Consider the following 16,282-nt stretch of genomic DNA (forward strand, 5'->3'; position numbering starts at 1 on the left):
ATATCTACAGTATATTGTGTGTGTATATATTGTTTTTTCCAGGCTTGATGATTGTGTATTTCTTTGTTTAGACTACAAAAGCTAACACTATGGAGAGTGCTGCGATTTCAAGAAGACAGCACACCAACAAGAGGGTGAGTTCTAAAAACATAATCCTTAAAAATGAAAGCTCAGTCCCCAGTTTGTTTCAGCCTGTTTACAGTGTTTTAACTGTTTCAGGGAAACAAAGAAAACACTTTGCCTGCACACGGACCTAAGTCACTCATCCAACGAGATCAGACCTCTGCTGTCCCATTCCAACTGCAAGGGAACAAAAAAGAGATTACAACCAAACCGCAGTCTCTTCCAGCAAAGCCTAAAAAGGTGGACTCAAAGCCAGTGTTGGGGGATGCCCAGAAGAAGGTGACGACTGTGCAGAGAGGTGTGAAAGCAACTACTCCAGATGTCCAACGACCAACATGTGGTCAGGAGCAGGCTGTGGTTGTCAGAAAAACAACTGCAGAAGCTTTAAAGGCACTGCCGGCTGCGCCATCATCAAAATCTGCCCCGGGGATGTACAGAGGCAAGATCATTCAGTCCAAAATTGGGTCCATTTGGAAATCAAGCGACACTGTGGGAACTCTAAAATCATCAGTACCCAGATCAGACGGCCAAAGACATGAAAACGTGTCTAAAAAGAATGGATTCCAATCTGTTGCTGTGCCGAAGACGTCCAAATCAGTGTTCGATAAACCTGCTCAGGTGACCAAAGCTAGTGCTAGTACCAGCCGTCCTGCTGGATTCTCCTCTCATCGCCCTCTCACTAGAACCATCTCAGCACCTGTTAGATCTGCTGGATCAAGAAACACTACCGTGGTTCCTAATCCAAACACAAAGCCAAAGATCCCAGTAACAGACAAGGTGAATAAACCTGCAGCTTTCAGCAGCCTCAGCCAGTACAGACTCACCATGGAGACTGCAGAGGAGAGAAGGTAAAGTGATTTTTACCCCCCTTTTCAAAGAAACAGTTTTTTTTTTTGTGTGTGTGTTGGTCTGAACAAGTTTGTTTCTTCTGCAGAGCAAAGCTGGCTGAGTGGAAGGCCTCCAAGGGCAAGACTCTAAAAAGACCAGCCATGACGGCTGCAGCCCCTTCAAACAAAGTTCCTGCAAAAGGCAAGGTTGAAGTCCAGTCTCTCGTTGAGCCTCTCATTGCTGCTGAGCCCAGTCTGCAGGCGGACACTCTGCAGGCTGCTGCTGCTGCTGCAGGAACCCAGGGAGAAGACCTGACCCACGGCCAAACTCCTGAGCTCATGAACACCACCCTGGACCTGCTTGAAAACTCTGCTCTAGATCTGTCAGCTGACCCTCAGGACAGAGTGGATGATGTAAGAAAATTTTAATTAAAATTTTTTTTTTCAAGTTACGGTCAAATACCAAAGCTTTGGATCTTGTATCGCTGCTCCTGAAGCAGAATAATTCAACAATGAGTGTTTTTAAAGCAGTCCAGGTTGAATAAGTCAAACAAATCTGTAGCTTTTATTTATTAAGTTTTTATTTTCTGTAATGTTTTAGATTATTTGTAGATATCCGTATATTAAAATATCTTTTTTTACTTGGCTGAAGTTGGCCAGCAGATGTCACGGTTTTAGTCAGACTGAAGACTCAAATCGTTGTTTTTGGGCACAGAAACAAACTCATGATGCCTCACCAATTTATTCCCCCCTGCCTTGTAATAAATTAGATTTATTATTTTGCAGTGTAACAATTTTTTCATGTTAACAGATTGTTATGAACCTTTGTGATGCACTGGAGTCCCTGGTGACGCCCTCCAGATGCAGTGATGGTAAGTTACTGTGATATAGTGGGCTGTTGTCATTCTTTGTCATTTTTCAGGTGTGTGAGTGTGAGAGAAACATTTGTTTCTACTTTATTTTCTTAAAGCTTGAGGTCAGCATTAAGCTACTCTACTGGAAAATATGAAATTTAACAAAATGTTTCCTAAATTATATGAAATGGTGCAATTTGATTTAAATCCAATAGTTTTCCAGGTATATTAAACTAAAKAATGCATGTAAACAAAAGACTTGTCTATGATAAATACTGTCACAAAGGACTGTTTAGACTGTCATAAATCATTAAATGTCTCTCTGCATTCATGTTCTGCCTCCAATATTTTAAATGTGGGTTTATCACAGAGATTTCCATTGCAATATTAAAATCCTACAGGCTGCTGGTAACTTTAAATCTGTTGGGGCGTCTTTGTAATCGTCTCAAATAACCCTTCATGTGGTGAACACTGTCACACTAACATTTTAGACATATTATGCAAATTTATTTTATTTTTACTAAATCATTATGTCATAGAAATGATCAAATTGCCAGCATTACAGAATGTACACGCCTAAAAGAGACTTCCAATTTAGAGGTCTTTAAAATTTTCATGAGTTGTCTAAAACGTTGTTGTGACTGGGCCTTTAAATGGGGAAAAAAACAGGAAGTTTTACTAATTATTACTCATTTTGTCCAAACACACACTTCAACCCTGACACTGGGATAACTGGGTCACAGCTCGAACCTCTGCAGTAAAATAAATGTTTGTGAAAAAAGTATGAAAATAAACAAATCTCTCAATTAGTCTGATTAAAGGCTGGAATTTTAGGATGTGAAATGTGTAGAAACCTGTAATAAACTCACCTGTTTGTGTCATCTGTATCAAGAACTCCAGCAGGTGAACGAGGATTGTGACGATGCAGAAAACAAACCCGAGTGTTCGCAGATGGTCGAAAATGAAAGGATGAAGGCAGAGGAAGTGAAGAAAGAAATTGACCAGGAGGAGGAAAGTGTGGATGTGAGGAAGGCAACACCAGACATGAAAGATGCTTCAGTGATTAAATACAGCGTGAAGACCACTCCATACTTACAAAGGTGGGGTTGTGTAATTGTGGTCTCAGTACTATACTTTTGCCCGTTCCTGTTTTTATTTTTAATTCCTTTGCTTCGTCGCGTCTAGCGTCAAGAAAACAATCAACGAGGAGGTCAGCACGTCGAAAACAAGGAGAAGCATCAAAGATGTGAAGTTTCTGACCCCGGTGCGTCGTTCCTGTCGCATCCAGCGTAAATCCTCCTGCCTGCCCTCGATGCTGGTGGATCACGATCCCTGCGTGTCCTCGCTGGCTGAGCTGGTGCAGCTCAATGAGGATGATGCTAATGCTTATATTTACAGGAAAAACCCTGCCCTCCTGCAGGAGCTGCCTGACCAGGGCAGACCCTGAGGCGTTCAGCTGCTTAATAGGCCACAAAAACATGAACGGAYAGATTTGAAATGTTTTTACTAACTTCAGTGTATCTACTGTACATAAGTTTAACTTTGTTTCCTGCTCTGAATGTGTGGGATATTTTTAAATGAACACCTTCCTAAAAATTTTTTTAACTGAAACATTTAATTTGAAATTAGTTTTTTTTCTTTAATGGGGGCAGATAAGATTTTTTCTTCTGCTAGCTTTCATTTTTTTTGTTATGTGAATTTGTTTTTAAATTAAAATGAACACTCAAAAAAATCCTGACAAAGTTGGGGAAAATGAGTTTTAGGAAGGTGTCAGTTTTAGTTCTGTAATGTCTTTTGCAATATGCTATCAAAATGTAAGTTAAAGTTTAACTACTGCACATTTGCTTGTTTTGTCGATTAAAGACCAAAGTTGTTAAAGGCATGAGAAGCTGTGGTGATCAGCACACTAATGTTATGAATCTGTTAAGTTYGTCTACAATAAATGAACACTACAGAGTTCAACTGTTTGTATTTATTAAGAAAGAAAAAACAATCACATTTAATCCCATTTTATTTGACCGCATTGTTTAAAAAAAAAAAACTTAATTGAACACTGCTTTCTTTTACACACCCCTTGGTAAACTATGTTCTGGCATCAGTCTTGACACCAGCGCCCTCTTATCCCACATGAGATGAGACATTCAGTAAAACCCCCAAAAGGAAAAAGAAAAATCTCTTCAATGCAGTTTTCTCCCCCAAAGTATAAAAAAGCACTTTTCCCCCTTTATATCTGCAGAGCACAGGGGGAAGGTGTTCAGTGCTGCACGCCCAGAGGCTGTTTGACTGCAGTTTGAAGATTTTATGTCCTCGAAAGACCTCGATTGTCCAAATCCTTGACCTGAAAAAAAAAAAAAAAGAAAATACTTTGACTTGATATCTGTGTAATTATTCCGTCTTTAGTAGCAGTGAGTTTATCAAAATAAAAGTTATCTTAAAAGGGACTTGAATATTTTACATTAAACCTCTTTTACATTGTTTTTATCATTTAGATTCATCAGTGGGTGATTGTGTAACTTAAAGCAAAAAATAATCATAAAATCACTGTTCATACCAAGTAATGTTTGTCTCAGTCATTAGCAATTGTGAAACACTGGACAGTTTTCATTTAACGCTAAGTATTAAATGTTCATTTAGGATTGAAATAACCTTTGGACAGCACCTTATTAAAAATGGCTGCCACTAGCCTTTGGGACAGAGGGGCTCACAGCTCAAAGGTGACAAGTTGACAACCCACCCTGCTCTGCTCTGATGAGCTGAAACTATGGCTCCGAGTTGCTTTATTTGTTAAAAGCAGCATCAGTTTAATCCATGTATCATAATTAGACTGGATGGCTTTAATGAGCCCACAAGCCCCCTCCATTTATACAGATGACAAACCTGCCCTGGTCACGTTTCAAGTGATGGAAAACTAATCCCTTTGTGTGCGTATTATCATATGATTTAAAAAAAAAACACTAAATGTGCAGCATTCACTACTATAAATTTATTGTAAATTTTGTATAAAATGAAATCAGAGTCAGGTTTTGTCTGATAACAGTCAGTGGGATGATAGAGTCACACAGCAGGTCAAAACTGAATCACTAAAGTTGTCTCTGAAAAKAAAGACTAAAAGTTGAGGACGAGAGTTAAAAGTAGTAACAGTTATTTTGGGGGAAGAAATCAAGCATTAAAGCAAAAGTTGGGGTTGAGCTGTGCACAGGTACTTTGATTTGTAAAAGGGAGAATTCCTGATCACTGAATTGAGCTGAACAAGGTGAGCAAACGTTTGTTGTTTCACAAAAACCCTGAGTTTAAATTACATTAACTGCCAATCATTTAATGGTGTAGAAACTGTTAGAAGCAGAAACTAGCCACTTGCATTTTTCACATCATAAATTGTTATAATCAAAAAGGTGCAGATTTAATAAGTTGGGTTTTACCTTGTATATCCTGACAAGCCAGTGCTCTGTTGTGTAGGCCTCCTCCAACACATCCAGTTCAAAGTCTTTGTTCCCGATTTCTGCGTTTCTCACTCGGTCATAACCAGGTGGTCTCTCTGCAGAGAACGTCAGCAAAAACCAGTGTTCATAATGATTTACATGGATGGTGTGATGGAGCTGCAGCTCTGACAGGAACGTTAACTGATCAAACAGCACTGAGACACTTCATACAGACATGTCAGTGAAAGTGATGAAAACACATCTTTTTACWATCTGTTGTTCTTGTTAGGGATCCATGATTAGTTGTAACATTAGACTTTATTTAATAAACATATATTTTAACTGTAAAATAAAGACTGTAAAAATACAGTAGGATGTTCAGATTTATCATTTTTAAACAAAGTTTAAAAATATATTACACGGACGGGGCCATTTTCTTTAAACGCAAAGCATTCTGGGTAAATGATGACRTGGATAGGTCCTCGGTGTGAGGCTGCTACCGAGCTATATCCTGCATCCTACCTATAGCTACACATTCTCCTCTCGTCACTGAGGTCCTCCATCCACATGACAGAGAGGGGAACACAACAATGACTCAGCCTGTAACTGAAAATATGGATGGAGGACCTCAGTTTAGCTTGTTTGTCGCGCTAGCACTGAGCTAGGGTTGGGCAATATTGGCAAAAAAATAATCACAATTAATTGTGGTATTTAGCTGATAACAACTACTGTAATTTGACGATTAATCCCCCGGAGTCCCTGGACACACTTATGTCCTGGTCACATGACCAGTTTAGTGGGAAAGATTTGCTCTTCATAAAAATCTGTTCCAAATTGTGTTAAAATTACAGACTTCAGGCTGTACATCAAATTTTAAATTGTGTTGATGGATAAATAAATTACAGAACATTTTTTTAAATATTCATCATATTTGAAGCAGAGAGGAGCAATGAGCGGTCAGTCTGCCTGGTGGCATTAATCGTATTAATTGTGAAGTTCCAAAAAATAATCTATTAATATTTTTCTGACAATTAATTGCACACGATACGATTATGCCCAGCCCTACACTGAGCTACTATGGTGATAGAGTCAGTGCTATCGTAAAGGCTAACAGGCTAAGCTGAGGTTCTTCTTCCATGAAGCAGCTCTGTTGACCTCCATCCATATTTTCAGTTCCAGGCTGAGTCATTTCTACCTTCTCCTCTCTGTCAACGCTCTCTGGTTTCATTTAAAAGAGTCGATCATCAGATATTGTCCAAGATTAACCTTCAGGGTGGATATAGCTCGCTCACACTGAGGACCTATCCACGCCATCATTTACCCAGAATGCTTTGTGTGAAAGTAAAATGGCTCCGTCCGTGTTAAAATATATTTTTAAAAATTTACAAAACTAAACAGCTTTTTTACAGTCTTTATTTTACAGTTAAAATAAATGTTTATCAAATAAAATCTAATGTTACAACTAATCATGGATCCTTTTAACTTTGAAGACTCAGTCTGTCATCAGCAAAATTTTTAAATGAACAGAAACAAAGTTTACCCACTGCTGATGCTGCGTTTTTTCATTAAAAAGTTATTTAGATTGTTTATAAGTCTAGAAACTGATATTAAAATGTTAGAGAAAAGCACCACAGTGCTCATTCACACACACTGAACTGCTCTCAGATAAGCTATTACCAACACATTACACTAGTACTGGCCATCACTGAAACCAAAGTGACCAAGAGACAAATCTGTTTACTTACTGCCCTCTGTGTAGACCTGTCCAAAGCGGTAGTAACACATTTTGTACATCAGGCAGTTGAGCAGGACGGGGGAGCCCTCACGATCTACCCTGAACTCTCCGGTGGGAGTGTAGTAGTCGTGTTCCTTGATGTGTTTGCCTGTGTCAGTGCTTCCTCCGATGCGAACCATCCATAGAAACTTATTGATGTCTGTCATGAACAGAGATGAGCATTTACAACTTTATACTGATATACGTACAGTATATAATGTTACTCAGGGACGAGACATACCATCTGAGGAATAGCCTGTCAGTCCTCCGAATATAACCAAGACATAACTAACGTCCAGTTCTCTCATAATCTCATAGGCCTTCTCCTCTGTGGATGCCATGGCCTGCAGAGTAAAGCAGAGTTCAGTCATACTGCAGCACCTTATAAACATTTAGCCCTAAGGTTACTGAATTCACCTGTCCAACTCTGGAGATGTGAGTGTTGTTCCATGTGTTGTTATCCACTAAAATGGTCCGATTAGCCATAGCAGTTATTTGATAGCCATAATCCCACCATGACATGACTTTAGCATCCTGTGAACACAGCATTTAGTTTAATATCAGAATAGAAATGACAGTCCAACCATCTAGGGACTAGATCTTTGTGCTGTGATGTCTCCATGTCTGTGGGGATGACGGACCTCAGGAGTGTTGTGGCGGAGCCAGTAGTACGCCTCTCTGAAGTCGTCAAAAATGATGCGGCTGCCATCGCCTCCTCGGGCAGACAGGACGATGGAGGGAGAGGAGTAGGCTTCGCTGGTCACCCAGGTAGAGTGGAAGGTGTAGGTAATGAGGAAGAAAGCCATAACCAAAATCATCCCACTGGCAACCTGGAGATCATTCAACACATAAATATGATCAGTTCACAAGCAAACTCCTACTGTTGTAACCGATTTCTAGTATTCTTATAAACCGATTGCTGAAAGATTATTGTATGGAGTTGGRAAACAGTGGTAAGCTTCTCTAGAGCACCAAGTCTTTGTTTTGACAGCTTTACTGGGACAGAAAATATTACAAAGCTACAGCAAAAAACATTTACATCTAAAAACAATTAAGTGATTTTGAAAATACATAACTTCTGTGTTCATTTTTAAGTGTACTCAAGTAGACCAAGTCATATGTAGGTACTGCTGCCAAGCTGTGTAGAATGTGGGCAACAAATTGTGTACACAGGGGAGGGGTGCTGTTGGATAGATCATGTGTTATGATTCATTGACAGCCATACCTTCCACTGTTCAAGATAATGATGACTGGTAGATAATTAGTTATTAGTGGTACTGCATTTTAATTTTAGAAAGTGCAACTTCGCTTATGACTTATGAAAATTAGTCAGACCGCTAAAGCGCAAAAAGAAAGATAAAGTTTAAAAAGTTTAAAATTGTGTACACAGCCAAGTACCCAGTTTTATAAATCTTTCACACTAAAATTCTCTGCACAAATGCAAAATGCTCACTGGTCAAAAACACTCCAGTTCAATTCTACAGTTATCTTAAGAGTGAGTGTCTTTGTCCTCATGTTGGACCGGTGAGCTGTCCAGAGTACCTGCCTGTCACACTTTGATCGCTGGGATAAGCACGCCTACCCTTTCCACCCTGAACCGGATTAAGTATAGAGATAATGAGCAAGTGAATAATACGAGCTCTAAAACAATAAAAATTAAAATGGATAAAAAAACTAAATCTAAACTAAATCTGTGCTGCAAATCAAGCCAATGCACTCAATGATAGATGTGTTATTTCATCACTGCAAATATAACAAAATGCTATGATTGACACTGGAGTGGTTTCATTACAACTTGTTTAATGCAGGAACATTTTAAAAGTAGAAATCTCCTGCTTTTAAATCCTTCCTTTTCACATTTAGATCCTTCAGCTGGGGTCTTTATAAAGTGGAACTGCAAAGCTTTAGTCTGAATTCATTTTTTTATTTTACCAACTCCTCTTTCACCACTTTTCTGGTGCGTCTCAATGCAGCTGGTTTTGTTACYGTTCCATTACGATGCTTCAAGAATTAAGTCAAAGAAATTGTAGTCGGTAAGTCCAGACCTTATTTGACAGTTCTGTCACAGATTATTTGATATAATACTTCAGTTTTCTCTATTTTCTATGACATTTTCTGAACAGGCTGAAAACTATGACCCAAACAGAATATAAAGATATCTCTGCAGCACCAGGAGAGACTAAATTGAACTTTTCTGCCTCCTAGAGACTCCAAGTCCACAAAAAAAATGTATTTAACAGGTAAAAAAGTGGATTTTGCAGGATGTGTCCCCTTTAAGTCCCAAGTAGGGGTCTCTTCAGAACGTGTTGTCCTGTGGGCGGAGACGGCCCAAATCGTCACTGGCCGAGGTCTTAATGTGGGTGGAGATGCCCAGAGACGTGATTGGTTGGATTGACGGTGTGGTTTGAGGCTGGAGGCAGCGCCGGGGAGTAGCTTGGTCGAGTCGGGCAGGAAGCAATATGTTTTTCTTAGATTAATTTTAGTCATAACTTGAGAAAGGAAAGTGCTAGTTGCACAAAATTTGAACATCATACATGTGAAAGGATGTGTCTCGGTTAAATATGGCTCGGTTAAAACATCCCTAACCAGTCTGTAAAAAAATAATGATTTTTATCAATCTTTTTACAGGCTGGTYAGGGATGTTTTAACCAAGTCATATTGTTACACATCCTTTCACATGTATGAYGTTCAAATTTCGTGCAGATAGCATTTTCCTTTCTCAAGTTATGACTAAGCTACTCCCCGTTGCCTCCAGCCTCCTCAAACCCGATCAATCCGACCAATCACGTCTCGGGCCGTCTCCGCCCACATCAAGACCTCCGCCAATCACGAGCAAGGACGTCTCTGCCCACAGGACAAAACCTACTGCAGAGACCCCTTACTCTCAAGTCCTGCAACACAAAAAAATTGTCCTAAACAGGAACTGACAGGTAAACAGGTATAACAGGACCTCCAATAAACAAGTTTTTTTAATTCAAAAATATGGTTCCTAAGAAAAGCCAGAAGCTTTTAAACTTTATATTGTGGCAGACTGAAAAACAAAACTTACTGTACAAAGTTAAAATAAATAAAATAAACACAGAGCAAACCATAAAAAAATTGGAGATCTGTCAAGCTTTTCTGGGTTGATTTTCAGAGCAAGAAAACATTTCCAATACATTCAGAGCAGCTTCAAACTCAGCATGTACCTCATTTTTGATGGGGTAGGTCGAATCTTGCTGCTTCTTGCTTTTCTTGTCTTGTCGGCTGACATCCAGATTCTTCATGTAGGTGGTTAGTACCTGAGACACGCCAATGCCTGACAGGATGCACATGACTGGAGCCAATACCAGCATTAAACGCACCTGAGATMATTAAAAATAAAATAAAAACAAAGTGATGGAGCAGACAAATCACACAATCACCACCATGAATTGTGTTAAATATTCATACCATAACAGCTGAGAAGTACATGCTGGTAACTCCGTACATGATGATGAAGATCCTGGCGTCAGACAGGTTGTTGAAGCAGTAATAAAGACCAACTGTACGGAGGAAGAAATAAAAGCAACTAAATGAGAGAAACATGTGACAATCCTGTTCAACCATCTTGTGATTCTGCAGACTTACCTGGAAACATGAAAACCAGCAGCTGCAGGTCAAAATAGTACGAGGACCAGGTAGTGGGCTGGTGCTCTGAGACAGAAGCGATGATGGGGATGTTGTTTTTGGCATAAGAGGGGTCCAGCAGGGAGTAGAAACGACCAGTCCATGGAGAGATTTTACCTGAGGCAGACCCAGAACAAAACAACCGAGTCAGAGGAGAGAGTAAGAACGCACGCAATGTTTCTAAAAATGCTGTGTGGCTGCATCTTACCTGTCAGCATGAGAACGGCCCCCACAGACAGCAGGATGAAGCCCACCAGAGAGATGACACTCTTGAACAGGATCTCAAACTGTTGGGTGTTGAGTTTGCTGCGCAGGTAGTCCACAAAGGCGTGAATCTGACACAAGCCGAATACACCAAAAGCTGCCATGTGCTCCGATGACTGTACTGGCTGGTGTGTTGAAGAGGAAAGAGAAAGCTTAACAAGTGTCCAAGAAATGTCACCTTTTTCTGGAGACAAAACTGTTTTTATCTACATACCTGGAAACCAACAAAAGAGATCTGCATGGACAGAATCGTGCCCAGGCAGTAGACGGTGCAGTAAGCCACGTATATACGGTGCGAGAAACGACCTGTGAGCATCAGCACCAGCACATGGAGGGGGATGAGGTTGATGAGGAACACGTAGCCACCCCAGGAGGAAACCTGAACACAGACATCATGTTCACCTCTGAACCCTCAGGTTCTGATGAACGACAGAGGGATTCCTCTCCTTACCATGTAAAAGTATGCCAGGGCGCACATGGATGACCAATACACTGAGCCTGTTTTCACAGCTTTAATCCACATGTAATAGGTCAGCAGCATGCAGAAGATGGCAATACCTGAGGTGGAAAATTGAGAAAGTCTGAACTTCTCTCAAAAGAAAAGAATAAWCCAGCACAACATCCCAAAGTTTCATTAACTTATTGACTGCCCAACAATCTATTCAAAACTCAGGCTGTTAATTATTTACCAAACAAATGTGGTAATTATGACTTACATCTCATTTATCTGAACTTAAACTTTAATAAAGTCATTGCAGCTGTGGTACCTTCATTATCATAGGAACCAGCAACAGAGCGGGAAATGTAACCAGGAACCACAGCAATCATTGCAGCAGCCAGGAGCCCAGCACCTGCATCCTAATGACACAAAATACAAGAGTCAAGTGGTGCATTATCATCAAACAACACATTACACTCAGTTTTAGTTAATAGCACATTCATAATGTGTGCACATGTATAACGCCAAGAACAACAGTATTAAGATTGTTAGAAGTAACAAAGATAAACATCTGATAATCCCTGAGTTTTCCTTGTGTGGTACTGTTCAAAATATACAATGAGGTTAAATATTTGGGACATTACATACATGATGACCTGTATGATGTATGCACAAGCTGATATGCTGATCAGAAAATTTTGTATGTGCTCATCCTCTGTAGATACCTCTTTTTTAAAGCCTTTTGTAATCCACTATACACTGCCCATCTGTGGCAATGATATAAAAGAAGCAGCATGAAAAAACTGTGTGGCATGCATTGATGCTGTGAGGCTACTAAAGTGCTTAGATGGAGTAGTGCAGTGGTTCCCAAACTTTTTAATCTTCTGACCCACAAAATATTCATGGCAAAAACTTGTGACCCCAAATATTACTGGTCTGAGTACACGAACTTTGTTAATAACCCTAAAAGCACAGGCTACACAAATATAAATACTTATTTATACTTATTTTGTGTTTTTGTAATAATTATAGGGAAAATATTACATCACCAATTATTTATTACCATTTAAATTGCTTTCTGAAGTGCAGTGGTTCCCAAACTTTTCAGCTTTTGACCCAAAAAATAACAGTAGCAGAGACCCGTGCCCACAATTATTTTTGGATGATAAACATTTGTATCAGGTCAACTAAACATGGGCATAGTGACAATATTTATTATTCTACATTTATACATTTTAGGCAACTAAGGCAAAAATTTAATTAATTTAGAAAATCTTTTCAGGACCCCACCTTGATGTTTCAGGACCCCACTTTGGGTCCCGACCCCAACTTTGGGAAGCACTGGTGTATGTTATGTGCTGTGTTTTTTGTATGTTGGGTCTGGAATCCAGACCTGAACAGTTATATACTGGATTTGTGAAATTCTCTTAATGGTCTGCAGATATGCAGCCATATTCCACGAAAAATGCTACTAGCTGATCTATTTTGGGGTTCACATTCTTATCATGTGACATGCAATGTTTGGTTTCCTGGGGGCTTTTTAGACTAAAAAACAAAACAAAAACTCAATAGGCCACATATCCAAAAAAAAAAATAATGGAAACCATGCATTTTCTTACATTTCCTATTTGGCCAAGTTGTAGCACAGTTCACATGCTCAATCTAATAATTTCTCCCTGATTCTCTCTTAGAATATCAGATATACTTTCTGTAAAATGGTACTTGCGATAACATTTGATCGCAACTGCATTTATAATCAGTCTAGTTTTAAAAAAGGTTAACAACTAGGCAGTAAAAAATGTTTTAAACTATATTAGTCTAAAGCTTTTAGATGGATATATTCAAAGACGTCTAATTAAATTTTCTAAAAAAGATGTACCAAAAGATTATTTTCACAAACTTAATTTAAAATGTTTTCATTTGATATCAGGGGCCAGAGCTAAGGACCACCTCTGGCCCACAGGCTGTTGTTGGCATGTAGTCTAAAATGTTCTCAATCAGAAACCCAGGAATAAAGATATTGGTGGATAAAACCTTAAACTAGGGCTGGGCGGTGTAACCTCAAATTCATTTCACGGTATAAATTGAATCCCTTCACGGTAACAGTATTTATCACAGTAAAAATTTATAAAAAGTGCAGAAAACTAATCTTAATCAAAACCAGCATTTTTGCTTTAATATCTGCACGCTCATCTTCTTCATCAGAGCAGAAGCCGACTTTACATTAGCAAGATGGATTTATGGCTGAACGAACGTCCACGTCTTTTTTTAATCATCTCTGTGGGTAAAAATAYGTTAAAAAATTTTTTTTCTTCGACAACTTGGGTGTGAAAAACTGCGGTTGTTAAAGCTTCGCTCTGCGGGACGTACAGCGAGAGGACAGGAGAGGTAGGGAGGAAATGATCCTGCGACACGACGTAACTTTTCTACAGCGGGAGGAGGAAATTTTGAGGATTTATCCTCTCTATACGTGTTTTAAAACGCTAGAATTTCTTCATTATATTTCAAACTCCTGCTCAGTTGTCTCTGCGCTCGCAGCACTGTTGACACAGGTGTGATGATGTAATAACAATATGATGGTAGAGGGTAAATTTCTACCGTAGGCCAACTTCATACCGTTTCTGCCGTCTACCGCATATACCGCACAGCCCTACCTTGAACTTAAGGCAGTAAATGGAAACCAAGCTCTGGCTGAGCAATAAAAAAGTAGCTGAATCTTTTACAGCAAGAGGGAACTAAAGGTTGGAAACATTAACGTTCATTCGTGATGTTTTCTTTTTTTCTATAGTCACAAAAGAAACTAAAACCAAATTCCACACAGGTTGCAGAGGGACTGAGTTTGAGCTTGTGCTGCGTTTTACCTTCAGCTCCTTGGTGAAGTGGTAGGTGACGATGGCCGTAAAGGATGAGAACAAGGGAGCAAGGAAGACGCACACATTGCGGATGTCAATAGTGATGTGAAAAAAATGCAGAACATGGTACAGAACGGCAGACGTGACCATCAATCCTGAAGAAAATGACAAAAAGGTAATTATTATTGTTCAACCTTGTGATGTTTAGACCATGTTTCAGCTCAAGAGCCTTACCTGGGTAAATGGTGCCACCTATGATCCTCCCCAGAGGATACCATGCCCTGTCATCAAACCAGTTGTGAAACTTATAAAATCCTTCTTCTGCCAGGAAGCGGGTTGTACGGTAATTAAAGTACCTGGTTGTTCAAACGAAAGCGAAGATGAAACATGGCTGCAAGTTATTTGTTTATTCATTTTTCAAATAACCAAGCAACACTTACGGGTCAAACTCATGGATGACGCTTTCAAACCTCAACACAGAAAAGAGCCGGGTGGAAAACGCTGAGGAGGAAAAGAGAAGATGATTATCCAGACAGTTTTCTAGCATTAAGGAGCTGCTTGGTTAAAGGACTGCAGACGACTCACAGAGGACAGCAGCCATAGACAAGATGAGCAGCTTCAGCAGCGTGTCCTGTTTCTCATAGGACAGACGCAGGAAGCCCAGTTTGGTCATTTTGGCGAGGTTAGGGACAGCTCACCTACTACCTGTCAAAAATCAGAACATGCACTGGTATAAAACAGACTGTGGAAATAAGACTTTTCTGTGACATTTTCAAGCAAACAATAACTTATAAAGGCTTGTTTACACGAGGGAAGGGGGTATCCTTCAATATAAATCCTATTTAAATGAGGTTTTTAGGTTTTAAAGAAATTAAAGTTAAAAAAAAATCTGCTTATGTGACCTCCCATGTTCAGCTCAACCAGATAAGGCCACGCAGTAATAATGTCGTCATGAAGCAGGAAGTGTCCACTTTGAGTGCAGGGGTTGGTACCTATCCTCTGGTAGGCTTTAAAAAGTCTCTTTCAAAGAGGAAAGCTGGACCGCGAAAGAGATCAGTTTTCTGATTCAACCTACATTAATGGGCAACACACACAGCGAACCCTGAGTAACACAAGAACAACACTTGCACCAGCTGTTTTAACTACACAATTTACACTACCAAATAGACATTTTGCACAGAAAAGCATCCATGCAAGCAAACAACATGTAATGTCTCGTCGCCATCATATCGGCTTGTTGATGCAGTTTTCCTGGATACAGCTAAAAGTATGAATACCTAGCTAAGCTAACCTGCTAGCTGCCGCTGACTGAAAGCTGTTCTTACGACCTGCCTTTTTCCCAGAGCGATGTTTAAAGCACTTCAAATTCAAGAAAACATATTTAACCAGAAACCTCCAGTCCAAAATAAAATTAATTCAACGTTAAATGTTGACATACTCACTTCGCTCCTGCTTCTCATTCACTTTTACTCACACTACCTTCACTTCAACGCAATTCCCCCGCCCCTTTACTACTTTYGTGCTCGTTCATTGGTTAAGCATCAGCCCTTAGAAACAATTCAGATACCTGATTGGTCGAATGACTATCAATCAAATTTTGTTCCCTGCCTCGCCGGTGCGGTGTAGTGACGTGTCCTTATCAGCGAAGGGGAAAGCGTGTCGCCCCTCTRTTGGTGACAAATATAATTGCACGAGGATCAAAACTAAAAACAAAAATAAGCCCAAATATTTYGGAATAATTATGATTATTTATAATACTGATACTAATTAGATAAATAAGTACCAGCACTGTTTTGTTTTGCATCACCGTGTAGTTAAAGTGTAATGTTTCTGTAAAGACCAGGGGCAAAGCTACATTTTTCTGCAGAGTGGAACAAAGGGTGGCTAAAGGTTCACATACAGTGGTTTGCAAAAGTATTCATACCCCTTGAACTTTTCCATATTTTGTCACATTACAACCACAAACATAAATATATTTCACTGGAATTTAATGTGAAAGACCAACACAAAGTGGTATACAATTGTGAAGCAGCTAATTGTTTTATTATGTTAGCTAGCCTGTTGATACCTTTACCTTTTAAC

General features: G+C 39.5%; 2 protein-coding genes across 2 annotated transcripts in view; one reads left to right on the top strand and one right to left on the bottom strand.

Moving 5' to 3' along the window:
• Positions 1-3,407, top strand: part of si:ch211-266i6.3 (cytoskeleton-associated protein 2) — a 4,694-nt gene extending 1,287 nt beyond the window's left edge. The window contains exons 2-7 of the mRNA XM_014007930.1: positions 72-134; positions 220-971; positions 1,058-1,364; positions 1,762-1,822; positions 2,697-2,904; positions 2,990-3,407. Of these exons, the coding sequence (XP_013863384.1) occupies positions 90-134; positions 220-971; positions 1,058-1,364; positions 1,762-1,822; positions 2,697-2,904; positions 2,990-3,251 (1,635 nt within the window). The 5' untranslated portion in view covers positions 72-89 and the 3' untranslated portion in view covers positions 3,252-3,407. The remainder of the gene's footprint in view (positions 1-71; positions 135-219; positions 972-1,057; positions 1,365-1,761; positions 1,823-2,696; positions 2,905-2,989) is intronic.
• Positions 3,408-3,761: 354 nt separating this feature from the next.
• stt3a (STT3 oligosaccharyltransferase complex catalytic subunit A) lies at positions 3,762-15,702 on the bottom strand (the record flags this gene model as incomplete). The annotated part of the gene is given in 18 exon segments (XM_014007929.1): positions 3,762-4,142; positions 5,224-5,339; positions 6,969-7,157; positions 7,239-7,341; positions 7,415-7,531; positions 7,639-7,827; positions 10,186-10,341; positions 10,430-10,521; positions 10,607-10,762; positions 10,854-11,034; positions 11,124-11,288; positions 11,361-11,467; positions 11,677-11,767; positions 14,210-14,355; positions 14,435-14,556; positions 14,641-14,701; positions 14,786-14,905; positions 15,643-15,702. Coding segments are annotated over 17 exon segments (2,118 nt in total). The 3' UTR covers positions 3,762-4,103.
• Positions 15,703-16,282: the final 580 nt, after the last annotated feature.

The sequence above is a fragment of the Austrofundulus limnaeus genome, unplaced genomic scaffold, assembly GCF_001266775.1.
Source record: "Austrofundulus limnaeus strain Quisiro unplaced genomic scaffold, Austrofundulus_limnaeus-1.0 Scaffold45, whole genome shotgun sequence".
NCBI classification, from domain to species: Eukaryota; Metazoa; Chordata; class Actinopteri; order Cyprinodontiformes; family Rivulidae; genus Austrofundulus; species Austrofundulus limnaeus.